The sequence below is a fragment of the Eutrema salsugineum genome, unplaced genomic scaffold (genome assembly GCF_000478725.1).
Source record: "Eutrema salsugineum unplaced genomic scaffold, Eutsalg1_0 scaffold_19, whole genome shotgun sequence".
NCBI classification, from domain to species: Eukaryota; Viridiplantae; Streptophyta; class Magnoliopsida; order Brassicales; family Brassicaceae; genus Eutrema; species Eutrema salsugineum.
In genome coordinates, this window is record NW_006256838.1 from 337,393 (window position 1) to 353,239 (window position 15,847).

Here is a 15,847-nt window from a genome sequence, read left to right on the forward strand (position 1 = left end):
TCGTTTCCAATTCGACTGAGTACTATTCGTAAATTTCGTTTTAATTTCGTCTTAATATTGTAAATAATACATACTTTCGGGCCCTTTATGAAAACGGACTATGTATGATTAAACATTTTTTGGCGAAGGCGTCGGTACAATTTAGGCTTAACTTCTTTTTTTTTTTTTTTCTGGTTTAAATGCATACGAAATTGATACAACTGTTACATAATTACATCAATAACTTTCAAGAACTTGTACAATCATAAGAATTACGAGCTCAATTGTTTTGAGCCTTCTTCTTGACGATAATCACTGGACACTTCACTCGTTTGGCGCAATACTCGCTTACACTGCCTAGCAAAGCCCTATCAAATGGAACATACATAAATTATATCAATAACCATTAAATCAAGATATGTTCCGTCATATTAATTAAGGATAAAAAGATAAGAGAATTACCTCTTGAAGAAGCCATAGTCATGTGTGCCAATAACTAACATATCAGCCCTCAGTTTCTGAACTGCGTTACATATAACCTCCTTTGCATCTCCACGTCCAACTCTTCTCTCTATATTAATCTGCACATTAACAATAAATTTAATTAATTACGTTTCATTGTATCCGTCAAATTTCTTGGGGAAAAAGTTATATCGCTAATCAATGTTTGTTTTTTTTGGTATGATATCAACTGATACTTATACATTGAAAAATATATAGTAAAATATTTTTTTTTTTTCAAAACTAATTGATAACAAGTAAATGAACTCATAACTATTTGGATTCCATATAAATTTGATCAAATCTGCTTTAAACGGGTTGGATACTTATATTGAACGAAACGAAATATAAATAAGCTTACATCGGACTCAAAATCTTGGTACACGGTTTGAGATCGAGCCATGACCGATTCTACTAGCTCGTGTTCATATTTATTTAAGGCTGCAACCGGATCTCCGGTCACTATAAAACCTGAAAATCGACCAAAAATTTTTTATAACCCGAACGAGTTAAAAGGGTAGTGAACTAAAAGATCTTTTGCAATAACAAGACTAACCTGCGGCATCAATAGAAGAGTAAACGGGGAGAGGGGGCTTGACGTAGAGAAGGATGAGCGTATTATTGGAACCATATGGAAAAAGATTGTCAAGACTCCATGAGAGAGCTTCCATGCTCTCTTCGCTTTCGTCCACTGCTACCACAATCTTTCTCTCCTTCGTTTCCTCCATTTATTTACTACAAAATACTCTTGTGTCTGCTCTCAATTACTGGAGAAGAGATATCTAATGAATAAGGCTTGATGGAAGATTATGTTTCTATTTATACAAGAGTAGCTAGGCAAAACCCAAAACCCATTTTGGAGTTACGGATTTTAATTTAGATATAGTTTTAGATTTTGTGAAGTAGTTAGTTGTACTTGTAAATGCAAAAGGCTTAAAGACGTACACCTTTTGGTCCCTAATCTCACAGCTGAAATTTTGTTAGAGTTAAAAGCTTTTTGAATGTAAACCCACGTTTGACTGATAACCAATCATAGAAGATTTTGTAGAATTGAAGCTAACAATATTGTTTATTGTTCTTCCATTCTATCCTTATATTGAAGTGTTAAGTGATCTTTTCGAAAGTAATATTATGAACCCAAAATTCCTGAAATTTCTAGAAAAAACAAAAGTAATCTATAATTGTAAATAATGATTGAAAATCTAATTTTTCTCATTTACCACAAGGGCTTGAAGTTACACTGGTTGACTGATCATGACTTTCAGATTTGTTTAATCCATTAACGTATAAAAGGATTACGTAAACTAAAAGGAGTGTATGATTGAAGCAAATAATATCTCAAAATAATTGGCCCCGCACAAAAACTTGAGAAATATTACGACCCTAAAATGAAGATAAGATGCATACAGATACCTTCCACTTCCAACTAAAAAAATTGACAACCTTCTTTCTGCGTTTGCGCTTTAATGCTCCTGGTGGACCCAAGGGCTAAACGGTAATATGAACATGTAATCAGATTAATGGGCCTTTAATGGGTCACGATGCTTTTCATTCGAGATTTCCAATCAAAAAGGCATAATGGGCCTAACTAAGAAGAAGCTTTCTTTGATTTAGCTCCGCCGTTAACCAGCCGCTATTCACCAAGTTCGCCATTGCTAATCGCCGTCGAGCTTCGATGGCTGCTCCTCCGTGGCTACATCTCTACATGAGAAGAAGCTTCACTAGAGCTCCTCTCAGCTCCAACCGAATCCAATGCCTCCTCGTTCGCTCTTCTTCATCGAATTCCAATGAATTCATTTTCGATCAAAGCCGCATAATCGGCGGGACAGTGATATGCGGCGGCAGGAGAGGAGGAGAGGAAGTAGGATTTCCCTGTGCTAGCTCTTCACCCTTTTCTCTTCTTATTCGTTCCTCTACTTATCATCCTCGCACACACGCCTGCATAGGTTTTAGAGGTTTATCTAGTATTACTTCTGATGATGGATGTGATGGCGAAATTGAATCTGAATGCGATAATGAAGAAGAAGAAGAAGAAGAAGAAGAAGATGTTGGTGATGAAATTGGGGTCAACTGTGTTGGTTCAAGTACTAATCCCGAAGAAGTAGAGAGAGTGTGCAAAGTGATTGATGAATTGTTTGCGTTAGATAGAAACATGGAGGCTGTTCTTGATGAAATGAAGGTAGATTTATCGCATGATCTGATGGTAGAGGTTTTAGAACGGTTTCGACATGCTAGGAAGCCTGCATTTAGGTTCTTCTGCTGGGCTGCAGAGAAACCAGGTTTCGCTCATGATTCAACAACATATAACTCCATGATGAGTATTTTAGCAAAGACTAGACAGTTCGAGACGATGGTTTCGGTTCTTGAAGAGATGGGTGCGAAAGGGCTTTTGACGATGGATACATTCACTATCGCGATGAAAGCTTTCGCTGCTGCGAAAGAGAGGAAGAAAGCTGTTGGCATCTTTGAGTTGATGAAGAAGTACAAGTTCAAAATCGGTGTCGAAACGATCAATTGCTTGCTTGATAGTCTTGGGAGGGCCAAGCTTGGAAAAGAAGCTCAGGTTCTGTTTGATAAGCTGAAAGAGAGGTTTACTCCAAACCTCATGACTTACACTGTTCTGCTCAATGGTTGGTGCCGTGTGAAGAACTTGATGGAAGCAGCTAGAATATGGAACCATATGATTGATCAGGGCTTGAAACCCGATATTGTAGCTCACAATGTTATGCTTGAAGGTTTGTTGAGGAGCAGAAAAAAATCAGATGCGATCAAACTGTTCCATGTCATGAAGTCCAAGGGACCTTGTCCTAATGTCCGTAGCTATACCATCATGATCCGTGACTTCTGCAAACAGTCGAGCATGGAAACTGCCATTGAGTACTTCGATGACATGGTTGATTCCGGTTTGCAACCCGATGCTGCGGTTTACACGTGTCTGATCACCGGTTTTGGGACTCAGAAAAAGCTGGATACGGTTTACGAACTGCTCAAGGAGATGCAAGAAAAGGGACATCCTCCGGATGGCAAAACCTACAACGCTCTGATCAAACTGATGGCGAGTCGGAAAATGCCAGAACACGCCACGAGGATCTACAATAAGATGATCCAGAACGGGATCGAGCCATCGATACACACATTCAACATGATAATGAAATCTTACTTCATGGCGAGAAACTACGAGATGGGGAGAGCGGCTTGGGACGAGATGGTCAAGAAAGGGATTTGTCCTGACGATAACTCCTACACGGTTTTGATCAGAGGGCTTATAGGTGAAGGGAAGTCCAGAGAGGCGTGTAGGTACTTAGAGGAGATGCTTGACAGAGGAATGAAAACTCCTTTGATTGATTATAACAAGTTTGCTGCTGACTTTCACAGAGCAGGACAACCGGAGATATTTGAGGAATTGTCACAGAGGGCTAAGTTCTCTGGTAAGTTTGTTGCTGCAGAGATCTTTGCGAGATGGGCTCAGATGACTAGAAGGAAATTCAAACAGAGATTCATGGAAGATTGATTGATGACTGGGGGCTCTTAGCTGGGATCTTTCTTTCAACTCACTGACACGGAGAAAACTTGTGCTCATTAGTTAAGTTGTTATACTTGAGCTCATCTGCAAATTATTGGTTTTCGAGTCTGAGCTCTTACTTCAATCAAGAACATGACTTCACTAGCACAGCTTGGACTTATCTTAACCACAATTGGGCTTGCCTCGAGATTCAAATGCCTCAACGAGAACCCATTGAGAAGCTTCAGGAAGCCAATACTCGAATGGATTCAGATTCTCAAACATGTGTTTTGCTCTTGGTATTGTAAAATCGTTCTGAGCAACACCTCAGTAGTTGTTATTTCATTGTAAGATGTTACATTATTGATTTATAACTATTTCAAAACACATACTGTATATCTTTATCCATATAACATTTCAAATATTTTTCTTCTGAAGAGAGATCCCTCAATTGTTGAACGAGGCATCCTCAATAAGAGGTACAATATGTCTTTTATCCATATATCATCATCTTCTAGTTTCTTTCAGATATGAAAGAAAGATATGAAACAAGTAGATGGCCCAAGTGCAAAAAAAGGAAAAGGGAAGACATTTAGCATATGATAAAATGGCGAAATGAAAATTCAAATCTCAAACAGAAGAAACTGAAGCAGCAATTGCAAGTTTGAGAGCGAAAGGACGAGAATAGTTTCTTCTTCTTCGTTAATCTTATGGACTTTTGGTGGCTTCGGCGTCCTTGTTTCTCCACGGATTAAGAGCTTCTCTCATGGCTTGAGCTTCAGGAGAATTTTCATACGCTCGTTTCTCTGCTTCTAATACAGTAACCTTGTCGTCTGCAAGTTTAGCAATAAAACTATTTCATCAAAGCTTTCACGGAGAAAAATCCTAAATCCTAAACTGAACATGAAGATTACAACTCTATTTTAAAGGAAGAAACTTCAACCTCGAAAAGCAGTCTTATAAGATAGGAAAACAAATCCCCCAAATTCCCTCGGACATATTGCCATGAATGTTTAACATTTCTATACAAAATCAATGAAATTAATTCCCTAAATAAGCAAGCATTCTAAAAGATCAGACTTGAACCAAAAGCCCATACTATCCTAGATTATCCAAAACCAATGAAATCTAAACTGTCCACTAGAACAACCATATCAATCAATTGTTGCTACTTCAGAAAAAGAAAAAAGCCCCAAAATTTCGAATCTACTTGACCTAACCAGTGATTTAACCAACAGAATTCGCCACTTGTAAAATGCAAAAAAAAATGAAAATTACAGAATCCAGTCTTGATCATGAAGAATTCCATGCCTCCACCGATAATTGCCGATCCAATTGCGATCTTCAAATACCAATCTAGAAATTTCGTCTTTTGCATCTCTCTTTTTTTACTTTCCTCAATCTTCACAGAAGATGAAGATTCACGGATTCAAAATTTCCAATGGATTAGAAAACATATATTATTTCGCAAAAATTTGAAGGATCTAACAACAAAAGTCCACACTTTTTCGCCGGAGGGCTTATGGGTTTAGCTCTAAAATTTAACTTAACTGTAAGCGAGAGACGAACAGTGTTATCCTCGGTTTGGTTTATCATATTTGAAAACCGGTCCAAAGCAAACCAATTCAGGCTAAGAAATTAATTTTCAGGTCAACCAGGGCACATATGTGGCACATTTACAATGGATATAAGTCGATGAAACTTTTGGTTTTTGAATGTTTGGACATTAAAATAACACTCAAAAATATGTTAAGTGTTTTTGGCAACAAAAAAATATATTATAAGCAAAGTAAAATTTTAGTTTAAAGCTCTCTCATTCAATTTCAGGATGGCTAATTACTTTTTACCCCTTTTTAAATTTGTTTAAATTAGTTTTTATAAAAAATTATATAAAAAAACGAAAAAATCATATATATCCCGCGGTTATTAAGTCAAATTAAAAATTACACTTTGCAGATAATATCAAAAAAAGAGATAGCCGCATTTCAATTATATAAACAAAACCCTAAATCCTCACTATAAAAGATACCCCACCGTAGCCTATATATACCCTATACTGTACATTGATAACATCTTCTTACTTTTATTTCTGAGTTTACGCATTTTTGAGTTCTCTCGCATTAGATTTAATTCTTTCCTGCTTTTTATTCCTGCTCTTTAATCATCTACGTGATTTACACATTTTTTAATGGGATGTGCTTGTTTGTAGGCAGCAAAATTTAATCGTGTAGTTTAACTCTTCTGATGAGATTTTTATGGCTTTGACTTTTATGGCTTTTTTTTTTAATTTGGATATGTTGTGGTTTTTTGTTTAGTTTTTTTTTCCGATCTGTTTACTTGATTACTGTTTTAAATCACTTTTTAATGTTCCCAATTCTTATATTTTTGTTTCAATAATCTCTATATTGATAGTTTATTGTATTTTGATTTTTTCACGTTACGGTGGTTGGTGTCTACTAAGAAGCTTTGATCGGACGTGTTGGAATGGGATCTTCAAGAAAATATAAGATCATGTGGTTATTTTTATTTTATTTTGGTCAGAAGTCCATGTGGTTAATTTTTATGACTTGTATATGTTAGTTCTCAATAGTTTATTTGAGTATGTTAGTTTAATTGTTTGGTAGTTGATTGTTGAATAGTTTTTTTACTTAAAACTTTTGTTAATTTTTTTGTAGCGGCCATCAGTCATGCTCTAGGTGATCCTAAGATTTTTGTTGTGTAACGTTACAGAGAACTGATCAAGTAATCTATGAGAACTATCTTCTTTTACATTATGTTTTAGTCATTCGTTATTTTTTTGAATTTTGTTCTATATCCTTGAAGGTACACAACAACATACAAGCCATACAGTTACATGAATCCTAATAAACCGGTCTCAACACCACATAGCTTTATTAAATCATTGGAAGCTTGGAACACAGCAACACGAGTAGAGTGAAGTCATGACCAACGTGCAAAAGATTCAAACTGGTCGGTCTGGGCTTCACCCGGACTATTTATCTAAACAAGAAGAGATCAGTAAGTTACTATAAACATATAAGCATCATTATATTGTTGTTGTTTTTTTGTAATTCGTTGCTTTGGGAATGACGCCTAACCATTTATGTCAAACTTTGCAGGAAAATTGACTTACCTTTTAAAATCTCGCCGCCTTTTTTTATTGTAAGCGAACCTGCCGGTACTCTATTATTTTTTGCCATTCAAGGTAAATTGCCCTTTGTTAGGTCTTGTGAGATCACATAATGTTTAAAGTTTTCTGTGGTAAACGACTTTGTTCTTTTTTCTTCTAGCTATTCCTTTTATTGTGTTTCGTCTTGGTAATATTTGCTTTCATCTTTTTGCAGCATCAATTTTCTTGATATAGAGAAATTGTACTTCGGATTAAGCTCGCAGGTTTATTTGTCTTCCCTGGCTTGTGCTAGCATTCTGTATCTCTTTCTGAGATACAAATTATATTTTATCCTTTGATCTGTTTGTTTATTCTTATTAGTGTTTTCTTTGCATATGCTTGACTATATTGTATTCGGTGGTGAGAGTCTTGCTCAATTATTACATTCACACAGCTATTGTGGTTTATGGTTTACTTTTTCTGTTTTCTTTCTCTATATGATTTATTTAGTTCTTCTGAATCTGCTGAATTACAACACATATTTTCAATCTCTTCTTTCAGCGCATAAAACCAAATTTCTTCATTCCAACCACCCTATCCAGACTATATTTACTAACCCGGAATCATCAAAGGCACGTGAGGAAGACGAAGAGTACAAGATGACTAACTATATGCTTCAAGATGATGAACATCATCGTTAGGTACCAATTTTTTTTACTCACCATATTCAACTCCCCTATCTTCTTTTCTCTTTTTGATTCAGTCTTATCGTGATTTTTCTGCTCGCATCGATTCTTTGGTTACCATTCGCTTCGGTTTTCTCTTTTGCTCAGTCTTGTGGTAAGACTCTGTATTGTTTGTTCTTTCACAACTACACATGCCGGATGTACTGTTGTTGCTTTTGTTTCTCATATTCACGGTTGATATAATTGGCTTTGCTTTATCTCTTAATGCCTTTTTTATGCTTTGGTAGTTATTATGATTGTGTCTGTTTTTGAGAGATCCTCACTCAAACATTACATATCCACACCTAATAACTCATATCAAACACTTATCCCTTCTGTAAGCGCAGTCGTATTCTCTCCGTGCTTGACAACTAAAAGCTGTCACTCAAATTTAAATGCAGAGTTGCAGAGGTACCATATGAACACACTCTCTCGGTCTTTTCATCTTTCAGTCAGAGAAAAATGCTTTAAAGCTTGCTATCTTTTTAGCTATCTCTGAATAAAGAACCTCTTATTTTCCATATTTATATTTTTTTTGTATTCCTCAACTAAATGTTAAAACGCTTAAAATGATAAAATCAAGCCATATTTGAATTTGTTAGTATTCCTCAACTAAATGTTTTGTGTTTAGGTGACTGCACTCATAGAACTAAAAAAGGAAGAAAATGGATTTCTTTGGCGATTGCATAAAGGTGTCGCATCACAGAAGTCATCTTTGAGCATATGAGTTTATGGAAGGAAATGGTGTCTGACAAAGAAATGGTGTCTGACAAAGACAAAGTTGGATGACCATTTATAGTAATTGAGAAGATGGTCGTTTTCAGGAAGCCTCGACCTTTTTATGGACCGTTTAGATCTTTGGTCTGTGGTTTGTTTTCTTTATATTAGTAGACATGGCTTATCTAATTTTTTTGTAATAATTCTATTAACTTTTACAGACTTTTTTGTGCTTTGAGAGTTATTTCGCTGGATAAGATGAAAGAAGGTATCTCAAATAGACTGGTTGTGAAGTTTTTGAGTTGTTGTGGCTCTTATAAATTGTGTTGGAGACAATAGAGATGCTTTCCTTTATGATTTTCATTTGGTAAACTTTCTTCATAGATTTGATGTTGCTGCGACATATATCTCCACATGTTGCATGTTTCATCGGTAACTAAATGTAAACTTCTCTGTTTTGTGTTATTTAAAAAATCAGGAACTCAAGAGGAAAGAAAAAGGTAATAACTCGGTCGACGAAGATAAACAACACACAAACATAATATTTCTTAGGTTGTATTGTGTTTGTTGTTTGATCTGTATTATTTAGCTTGCTCTGTCTTGCTTAATTACTTAAACATAGCTCCGCAGGGAGAAAATGGTATCGAGCTTCATATGATGATAGATTCCTCTCAAGGATAAGCTGGAACGCCACAATATTTTGGGATCAAGAAGGCTTCGAAGAGATATCTTGAGAATCATGATGGGTTTGTTGCCCGCATATATGTAACAATTCTTAATGTTTTTTAGACTATAATTGAAAATATTAGCTGAAACGACTATGGTTCAAAAAAAGGCATCAATGTTCTTATACCCATGAAAAAAAAATCATATTACTATATTAATGTTTTTGTCTCTTCGATATGATAATTGTTTTCATATTTTTTGGTTTTTGGATACTAGAAACTCTATTAATGTTTTTGGTCTCTTCCATATGATAATTTTTTTCAGTTTTTTGGTTTTTCATATTACTAGCAACTCTATTAATGTTTTTGGTCTCTTCGATATGATAATTATTTTCATATTTTTTTGGCTTTTTTATACTTTTATTCTTTTTTTTGTTTGTTTATGTTTCATTCGGATATCTTATGCTTTTGATCAACTGATTTTATTACCAAGTTTTCTTATATTGTGTGATCGTTTTTCAATAACCATACCAGTTTATGTCATATCTTTAGATTATATGTTTGTCCGTCCATATTATATTTATTTCGTTAAAGAAGAAAAATCAAACTACCAAATTGTTATTTATGCTCTAATATTATCAGTTCGTGCCCACACTTATGAGAAAGATAAGAACCGAAGAATAACAGATAATTCCTATAAAACAGGGAGAGATTATTGGCTAGAGAGAATGAAAAATTAATAAATAGTCCATAAACTTAATATATATAAATAATGACTGATTTAGAGATGAAACTTAACATAATATCAAAACTACCAAAAGGATTGTTTATCTACATTATAATAACATAGTTTTTAGTCCCTACTTGCCAAAACAATATTAACCGACAAGGTCATAAAAGATGATTCATGTAAAACAGGGAGAAAGTTCTAGACTAATTTAGATATGAAACTTAATCTGGCATCAAAGCAACTAAAGGGATTATTTACCAATGCTCTAATGTTGTTATTTCGTGCTACCACTAACGAGAAATATAAGAACCGACATGAAAGAAACACATTTCCTTTTAAACAGAGAGAAAATTTTGGCTAGGGTGAACAAAAATTAAATATATCCATAAATTTAATATATACATAATGACTAATATAGAGATGAAACTGAACTTGATATCAAAGCTACAAAAAGATAGTTCACCTATTCTCTATTACTAAATTACTATGATTTTGTATCCACGCTTGCGAAAAAAATACAAATCGACAAGAAAAAGCAACAATTTCAGCAAAACAAAAAAAAATTACCGTTTAGGAAGAATAGAGAATTAAAATAATTTGTTAACTTAATGTAAAAAATAATAATTACTTTAGAGATTAAGCTTAAAGCAGTTTCAAAACTATCAAAATAATTTTTTTAATCATTGTAATTATGAAGAAGAAGAAATAAAAGAAGAAGAAAATACGGAAAAGATGTGAAAAACACAAAAAAAAAGGAAGACATGACAAAAAAAAAGCAGAAGAATAAGAAGTAAGAGAAGACATAGAAAAGGAAGAGGAATTGAGAAAATAAAAATTGGAATAAAAAATAAATTGAAAATTGAAAGAAATCTAATAAGAAAACATCAGAGATAAATGAGAGATAAATGTGGAAAACGATGAGAGAGGATAAAAAACAATTATGTGAAGATAAAGAACTCGAATTTTTTAAGTTCAATTGGTTTGTGAGTTTCATACACTTATTTAGTAAGCATTTTGAGTTTTTAATTGTGGATGATATTTATTTTTTTGGGTTTGCTTTATTTTTTTCATACATATTTCAAAATAGTTGTTCTAATTCTCTTTATTTTCTCATAAGCCAATTTACAAATGATGGAACATCCTATTAAAATTAAACACACCCACAACAATAATTCAGAAAAATAATTTATAAACAAGAAAACCTCGACTTCATATAAAAAGATATAGAAAATAATAATTATACTTTTAAAACAGTTCCGCCCGCGCAAGGCGCGGGCTAACCACCTAGTTTTTTTAGTAAATGTTAAATATGTCGAGTTTTTTTTAAAAGTTTTTTCTCTTAAAAAAGGGAAATCAGCTTAAAACGTTATATACTTTAAAAAGTCAAAGATCCGATTTCGTTAGCCCACACCTTCACTGGCTTTCATATAGGCCCATTAGTTTTGGTATAAACACTGTACAAACTTGATTTGTGTCTGTGTGCTCGATTTGGTTAAGGGTTTAGAGGATGTGGGAGAGCGATGCGGCGAAGGCTGCTGAATACGCGACAGCTAAAATAGCGGTGTGGTGGGACATGAAGGACTGTCCGATTCCGGAGGGTTATGATGCTGGTCGGGTCCGTCCGAGCATAGAAGCGGCGTTCAAGAAACTAGGCTACTCTGGTCCTGTCTCCATCACTGCCTATGGCGACCTAATACAAACCCCCAATCGTCTCCTGCGAGGGCTCTCTTCCACTGGAGTCGCTGTTGCACATACCGTTTCCAGTTAGTCCCAATTTCGTTATCCATCTCTGGAATTTAGGAGGGCTTTTAAAAAAATTTCAAACTATCAAAATATATAATAGCATGGATACGGTAGATCAAAATTTCAAGAAATATATTCCGTTTTAACTTGATAACTGAAACAGGATGCATATGCTCACGCATGTTTACGGATATGCTGGAATGGCGAGGTCAAAATCCTGCTCCGGGTTCAATGATGATCATATCCAATCAGGTGGCATATGTCTTCTCCTGGGATCTGATCCGGCTTCAACAACACACGAAATATAACATTTTTGTGGCTTATTCAGTGAATAGTGAATATAGTTCAACCCTGCGCACTTGTAAAGAGTGGCGCTGGAAAAGATTACTAGAAGAATATTATAAACAACCCGATGATACCATTATTCAGTACTACAAGCGCAGTGAAACGGGTGCCATGTTTCATTGCAAAACGTGCTCTTTCCATAGCCAAAGCCTGGAGATTTTCAGGAAGCATCTCGCTAGTAAAAACCATGCATTGGAAGTAAGAGCAATATACATATTATAAGCATCTCTCTCTCTCTCTCTCTCTGTGCTTGTTTCAAGTCCAACTATTTGTGTTGTTTGTCAAGCAGGAGATTATAAACCCTGGGTATGCACAACTTGCTTCTGTAACGAAGAAGTGGGGAAAGAACTACGCGGCCAAGGCTGAACACGCGGCAGCTAAAATAGCAGTGTGGTGGGACATGATGGACTGTCCGATTCCTGAGGGTTATGATGCTCGCCAGGTCCGTCCGAGTATGGAAGCTGCGTTCAAGAGTCTTGGCTACTCTGGTCCCGTCTCCATCACAGCCTATGGCGACTTCAAACAAACCCCTGATCACCTCCTGCGAGCGCTCTCTTCCACTGGAGTCTCTGTTGGGCATACCGTTTCCGGTTAGTCCCATATTTGGTTTGAAATTTTTAGGGCTTTTGTTCTGTATATCATCCTTCTTAATTAACTGAAGTGAAATGCTGCTTTTTCTTTATGGAAACAGAGGTCATATACAAGCGCATGTTTTCAGATTTTATAGAATGGCGGGGTAATAATCCTCCTCCGGCTACAATGATGGTCATATCGAATCACGTGGAAGAGGTCTTGGCTGATGATCTTGCCGGGCTACAACAAGGGAGTAAATACAACATTTTTCTGGCTTATTCATATAGGCCTTACAAAATGTCAGTCCTGGTCACTTCTGCTGAGTGGCTTCTCGATAGCTTACTTGCAGGTCTGTGTGTTTGTGCTCTCATCATCATCATCCATTACTGATCTAGTTTGAAACTATATTACGCTTTCTCTGAGCTAGAGTTTTTCTTTTTTTTTTTCTTTCTTTTTCCACAGTTTTGGAACAGACAAAACACCTTCTTCGGAAGTGCAGTGAAACGGGTGAATCTTCCGGAATATTTAATTGCACATTGTGCTTCTGTGATTTGAAAAGCCTTGATGATTTCAGGAAGCATCTCTCAAGTGAAGAACATGCAGAGGAAGTAAGCATCCTCTCTTTCTCTCTCTCTCTCTCTCCCTCCCTCCTTGTATCAATACATTGTCTAACCATTTTGAACAACCTTTTTCCACTCGTTGTCAAGCAGGAGGGTTATATCTATGATCTTATTGAAGATAACTTATCCGAGCGAAAGCTAGAGATAGAGGCAAGTTTTTTCGGAGACTCAAATTTACGTTTTCTCTGTTTTCGGAGACTTATTTTTTCACGTTTCCAAATACTCATGTTTCATATACATCTTGTAGAGTAAAGTTTTTCCAAAGAGCAAACGTTTGAGGAAAGCATTCCGGTCTTCTTCATAAGCATTTAGGTCTTACTAATCGTCGAGCTCGACGTAGAGCTCGAAAATCTCAAACCTGCAAGGAAGAGTGGTGCAATTGTTACTCAAGTGATCAGTCGTCCTGGAAGCTCTTCTAGTCTATGTTTCAATTTGAAGTATTTATTTTTCTTCGAACACAGAAAATGTATTTATTTTTCATTCCGTTTTGCTTGTTTAAAACAATGGTTATCTAAAAAAAAACCTGAAGACATGCATAAACCTGAAGACTGATATTGCTTGGGACACAAGAGAGCTAAATAAACCCAAGAACTCTACGTACTGTTTTAGGGCTAATTGTTGGACAAATCCACCTTGTGGCCCATTTATAAACTCCTCTACTCACATGTGAATGCCTCTCTCTCGAATATATAAACTTGCGCGATCCAATAAACGGGTTAGGGTTTTGAAGATTACAAAGGAGTTGTTTTTTTTTTAATATTTTTTTGGGTGAGTACTGATCAAGTAGGGTTTGAGATAAAGGATGGATAGAATCAGCAATCTACCAGACGAGATTATTTGTCACATCGGTTCCTTCCTTTCGGCGAAGGAGGCTGCGTTCACGACGGTTCTCGCAAAAAAGTGGCGGAATCTGTTCACCATCATACATAAACTTCACTTTGATGGCTCGCTTAAAAACGGAGAGAGTTTCACTGATTTTGTCGATGGAGTATTGGCTCTACCAGCCACTTCTCGTGTAAGGAATTTCTCTCTAAAATGGTTTGCGCATGTTAAGAATGATGAGCTCATCAACCGGTGTCTATGTCATGTACTCAAGCTTGGTGTCATGGCTCTTGAACTGCAAATCAACGACAAAGAAGGCTATTCACTGCCTTTTGAGATTTTCACTTGCGAGACAGTTTCTGAACTCACACTAGGGTATGGTTTTGCTATTGACATTCTCCCTGCCAATGTTTTCCTTCCATCGCTCAAGACTCTCTCTCTTTATAAAGTTGGGTTCTTTGAGTTTGGTCGTTGCGCGTTCAAAACGCTTCTTGGTGCTTGCCCCTTGCTTGAGGAACTAACCATCCGTTGTCTCAACTGGGAACATTGGAGATGGTCTCGCGTTGTGTCAAGTCCGACCCTTAAAAGACTTACTATTACACGTGGAGGGTGGAGTTCGTTTGATGCCTCCGATTTTAAGAGCGTTAGCTTTGAAACTCCAAGTCTTGCCTACTTATTTTACTCTGATTACGTTCCAAAAAGGTATCTAAATGTTGATTTCAGCTCCCTTGTCGAGGCTAAGCTCCATCTTTGTCCGGAAGAACATTACAACTGGGACAGAACAGATACGGCTCGTTTTCATCCAATAAATCTGCTTAATGGGTTAAAAGACGTTGAGAGTCTCAACTTGTGTTCTATTATGTCATTGGACGTAAGCGTTTTCCTTCTCTCTTTTATTAATATAATATGTACATATTTAGTTGTGGAGGAGGTATATGAAGAATCAAAATCTTGCTAGCTAGATATCTCTTTTATTGATTTTTTATTATTCTTCTTCTCATCATGTTTCAGATGTTTTATGTCTTCCGTGAAGCACTACCAGTGTTCGAAAAGCTGCTTCATATATCTGTTGCCCTTTCTAACTTCTGTTGGTATCCTCTGCCATTGCTGATAAAGAAATCTCCAAATCTAAAGACTCTTACCATCGACGTACGTATGACTAATACCTCAAAAACTCATTGGTTATATATATATGTAGCACATACTCCTAAATTATGAATCTCAAATCCTTCCATTTTTACTATTTTCAGGGTCGCTTGCACTATAGGAGTTTTTATTATTGTCCGGAAAGCACAGTTTGTCTTTGCGTGTCAGAATATGCTTTCCTATTGAAGTGTCCCTTGGAGATCCTAAAGATAACTGAGTACTATGGTTCTCTGGAAGAGTTGATTCAAATGAAGTATATCTTGGGAAAATTGTCATGTCTTGAGCTCTGGTGGAAGTTCATTCTCAGGCATCTCATGAAGGAAAGCTGAAACTCGTGTCGGATCTCCAAAAGCTACCCAAAGCTTCGTCCAAGTGCAACTTCCAGGTCGTTTCCTAGATTTGCTTAAATCGTTTGGAAGCCGGAAATATGATTCTATTTTGTGCACCAAAACTGTTTATGATGAATTATGCAGAATTAGAATAGTTAATGATGCGAATCAATCTTTTAAAAATATATAAAAAAAACTTTTGTTGACATAGGGATTAGGGAAACTGGTGTTATTTTTGATGCATCTTGATATCGGTCTGCATTGAACATCTTCTTGTTTTTTTTTGTAATTTACAACTGGTTGCTATGTCGTTTTAAAAAAATATCGTGAAATCAATAGAA

At 35.9% G+C, this 15,847-nt stretch overlaps 5 protein-coding genes across 5 annotated transcripts; 3 read left to right on the forward strand and 2 right to left on the reverse strand.

The window, feature by feature from the left end:
- Nucleotides 1–147: 147 nt before the first annotated feature.
- On the reverse strand, nucleotides 148–1,496 carry LOC18020200 (universal stress protein A-like protein). The gene is made up of 4 exons (XM_006402307.2): nucleotides 1,037–1,496; nucleotides 842–951; nucleotides 442–560; nucleotides 148–347 (listed from the first exon to the last, which is right to left on the reverse strand). Exons 1-4 carry the CDS (start codon nucleotides 1,206–1,208, stop codon nucleotides 260–262), a joined length of 489 nt encoding a protein of 162 aa, XP_006402370.1. The 5' UTR covers nucleotides 1,209–1,496; the 3' UTR covers nucleotides 148–259.
- A 659-nt stretch (nucleotides 1,497–2,155) lies between these two features.
- Nucleotides 2,156–4,450, forward strand: LOC18020201 (pentatricopeptide repeat-containing protein At3g62470, mitochondrial). The gene has a single exon (XM_006402309.2). It carries the CDS (start codon nucleotides 2,156–2,158, stop codon nucleotides 3,989–3,991), a length of 1,836 nt encoding a protein of 611 aa, XP_006402372.1. The 3' UTR covers nucleotides 3,992–4,450.
- Nucleotides 4,451–4,557: 107 nt separating this feature from the next.
- Nucleotides 4,558–5,537, reverse strand: LOC18020202. The gene is made up of 2 exons (XM_006402310.2): nucleotides 5,261–5,537; nucleotides 4,558–4,815 (listed from the first exon to the last, which is right to left on the reverse strand). The coding sequence occupies exons 1-2, from the start codon at nucleotides 5,358–5,360 to the stop codon at nucleotides 4,691–4,693; spliced, it is 225 nt and encodes a 74-aa protein (XP_006402373.1). The 5' UTR covers nucleotides 5,361–5,537; the 3' UTR covers nucleotides 4,558–4,690.
- A 5,879-nt stretch (nucleotides 5,538–11,416) lies between these two features.
- LOC18020203 lies at nucleotides 11,417–13,813 on the forward strand. The gene is made up of 7 exons (XM_006402311.2): nucleotides 11,417–11,691; nucleotides 11,835–12,214; nucleotides 12,306–12,606; nucleotides 12,708–12,938; nucleotides 13,052–13,197; nucleotides 13,300–13,359; nucleotides 13,457–13,813. The coding sequence occupies exons 1-7, from the start codon at nucleotides 11,436–11,438 to the stop codon at nucleotides 13,511–13,513; spliced, it is 1,431 nt and encodes a 476-aa protein (XP_006402374.1). The 5' UTR covers nucleotides 11,417–11,435; the 3' UTR covers nucleotides 13,514–13,813.
- A 198-nt stretch (nucleotides 13,814–14,011) lies between these two features.
- LOC18020204 (F-box/LRR-repeat protein At3g62440) lies at nucleotides 14,012–15,506 on the forward strand. Its single transcript, XM_006402312.2, has 3 exons — nucleotides 14,012–14,902; nucleotides 15,043–15,180; nucleotides 15,282–15,506. The coding sequence occupies exons 1-3, from the start codon at nucleotides 14,012–14,014 to the stop codon at nucleotides 15,504–15,506; spliced, it is 1,254 nt and encodes a 417-aa protein (XP_006402375.2).
- The last annotated feature ends 341 nt before the right edge of the window (nucleotides 15,507–15,847 follow it).

Bases quoted from the DNA above. Each gene is read 5' to 3' on its own strand.
- LOC18020202 (XM_006402310.2), bottom strand. From the start codon at position 5,360: ATGCAAAAGACGAAATTTCTAGATTGGTATTTGAAGATCGCAATTGGA. The intron at 4,816-5,260 runs GTAATTTTCATT...CTAAACTTGCAG, and splicing joins CATGATCAAGACTGGATTCT to ACGACAAGGTTACTGTATTA.
- LOC18020203 (XM_006402311.2), top strand. From the start codon at position 11,436: ATGTGGGAGAGCGATGCGGCGAAGGCTGCTGAATACGCGACAGCTAAA. The intron at 12,939-13,051 runs GTCTGTGTGTTT...CTTTTTCCACAG, and splicing joins TCTCGATAGCTTACTTGCAG to TTTTGGAACAGACAAAACAC. The intron at 13,360-13,456 runs GCAAGTTTTTTC...TACATCTTGTAG, and splicing joins AGCGAAAGCTAGAGATAGAG to AGTAAAGTTTTTCCAAAGAG.
- LOC18020201 (XM_006402309.2), top strand. From the start codon at position 2,156: ATGGCTGCTCCTCCGTGGCTACATCTCTACATGAGAAGAAGCTTCACT.
- LOC18020204 (XM_006402312.2), top strand. From the start codon at position 14,012: ATGGATAGAATCAGCAATCTACCAGACGAGATTATTTGTCACATCGGT. The intron at 14,903-15,042 runs GTAAGCGTTTTC...ATCATGTTTCAG, and splicing joins GTTCTATTATGTCATTGGAC to ATGTTTTATGTCTTCCGTGA. The intron at 15,181-15,281 runs GTACGTATGACT...TACTATTTTCAG, and splicing joins TAAAGACTCTTACCATCGAC to GGTCGCTTGCACTATAGGAG.
- LOC18020200 (XM_006402307.2), bottom strand. From the start codon at position 1,208: ATGGAGGAAACGAAGGAGAGAAAGATTGTGGTAGCAGTGGACGAAAGC. The intron at 952-1,036 runs GTTAGTCTTGTT...GTCGATTTTCAG, and splicing joins CTCTTCTATTGATGCCGCAG to GTTTTATAGTGACCGGAGAT. The intron at 561-841 runs GTAAGCTTATTT...GTTAATGTGCAG, and splicing joins ACCAAGATTTTGAGTCCGAT to ATTAATATAGAGAGAAGAGT.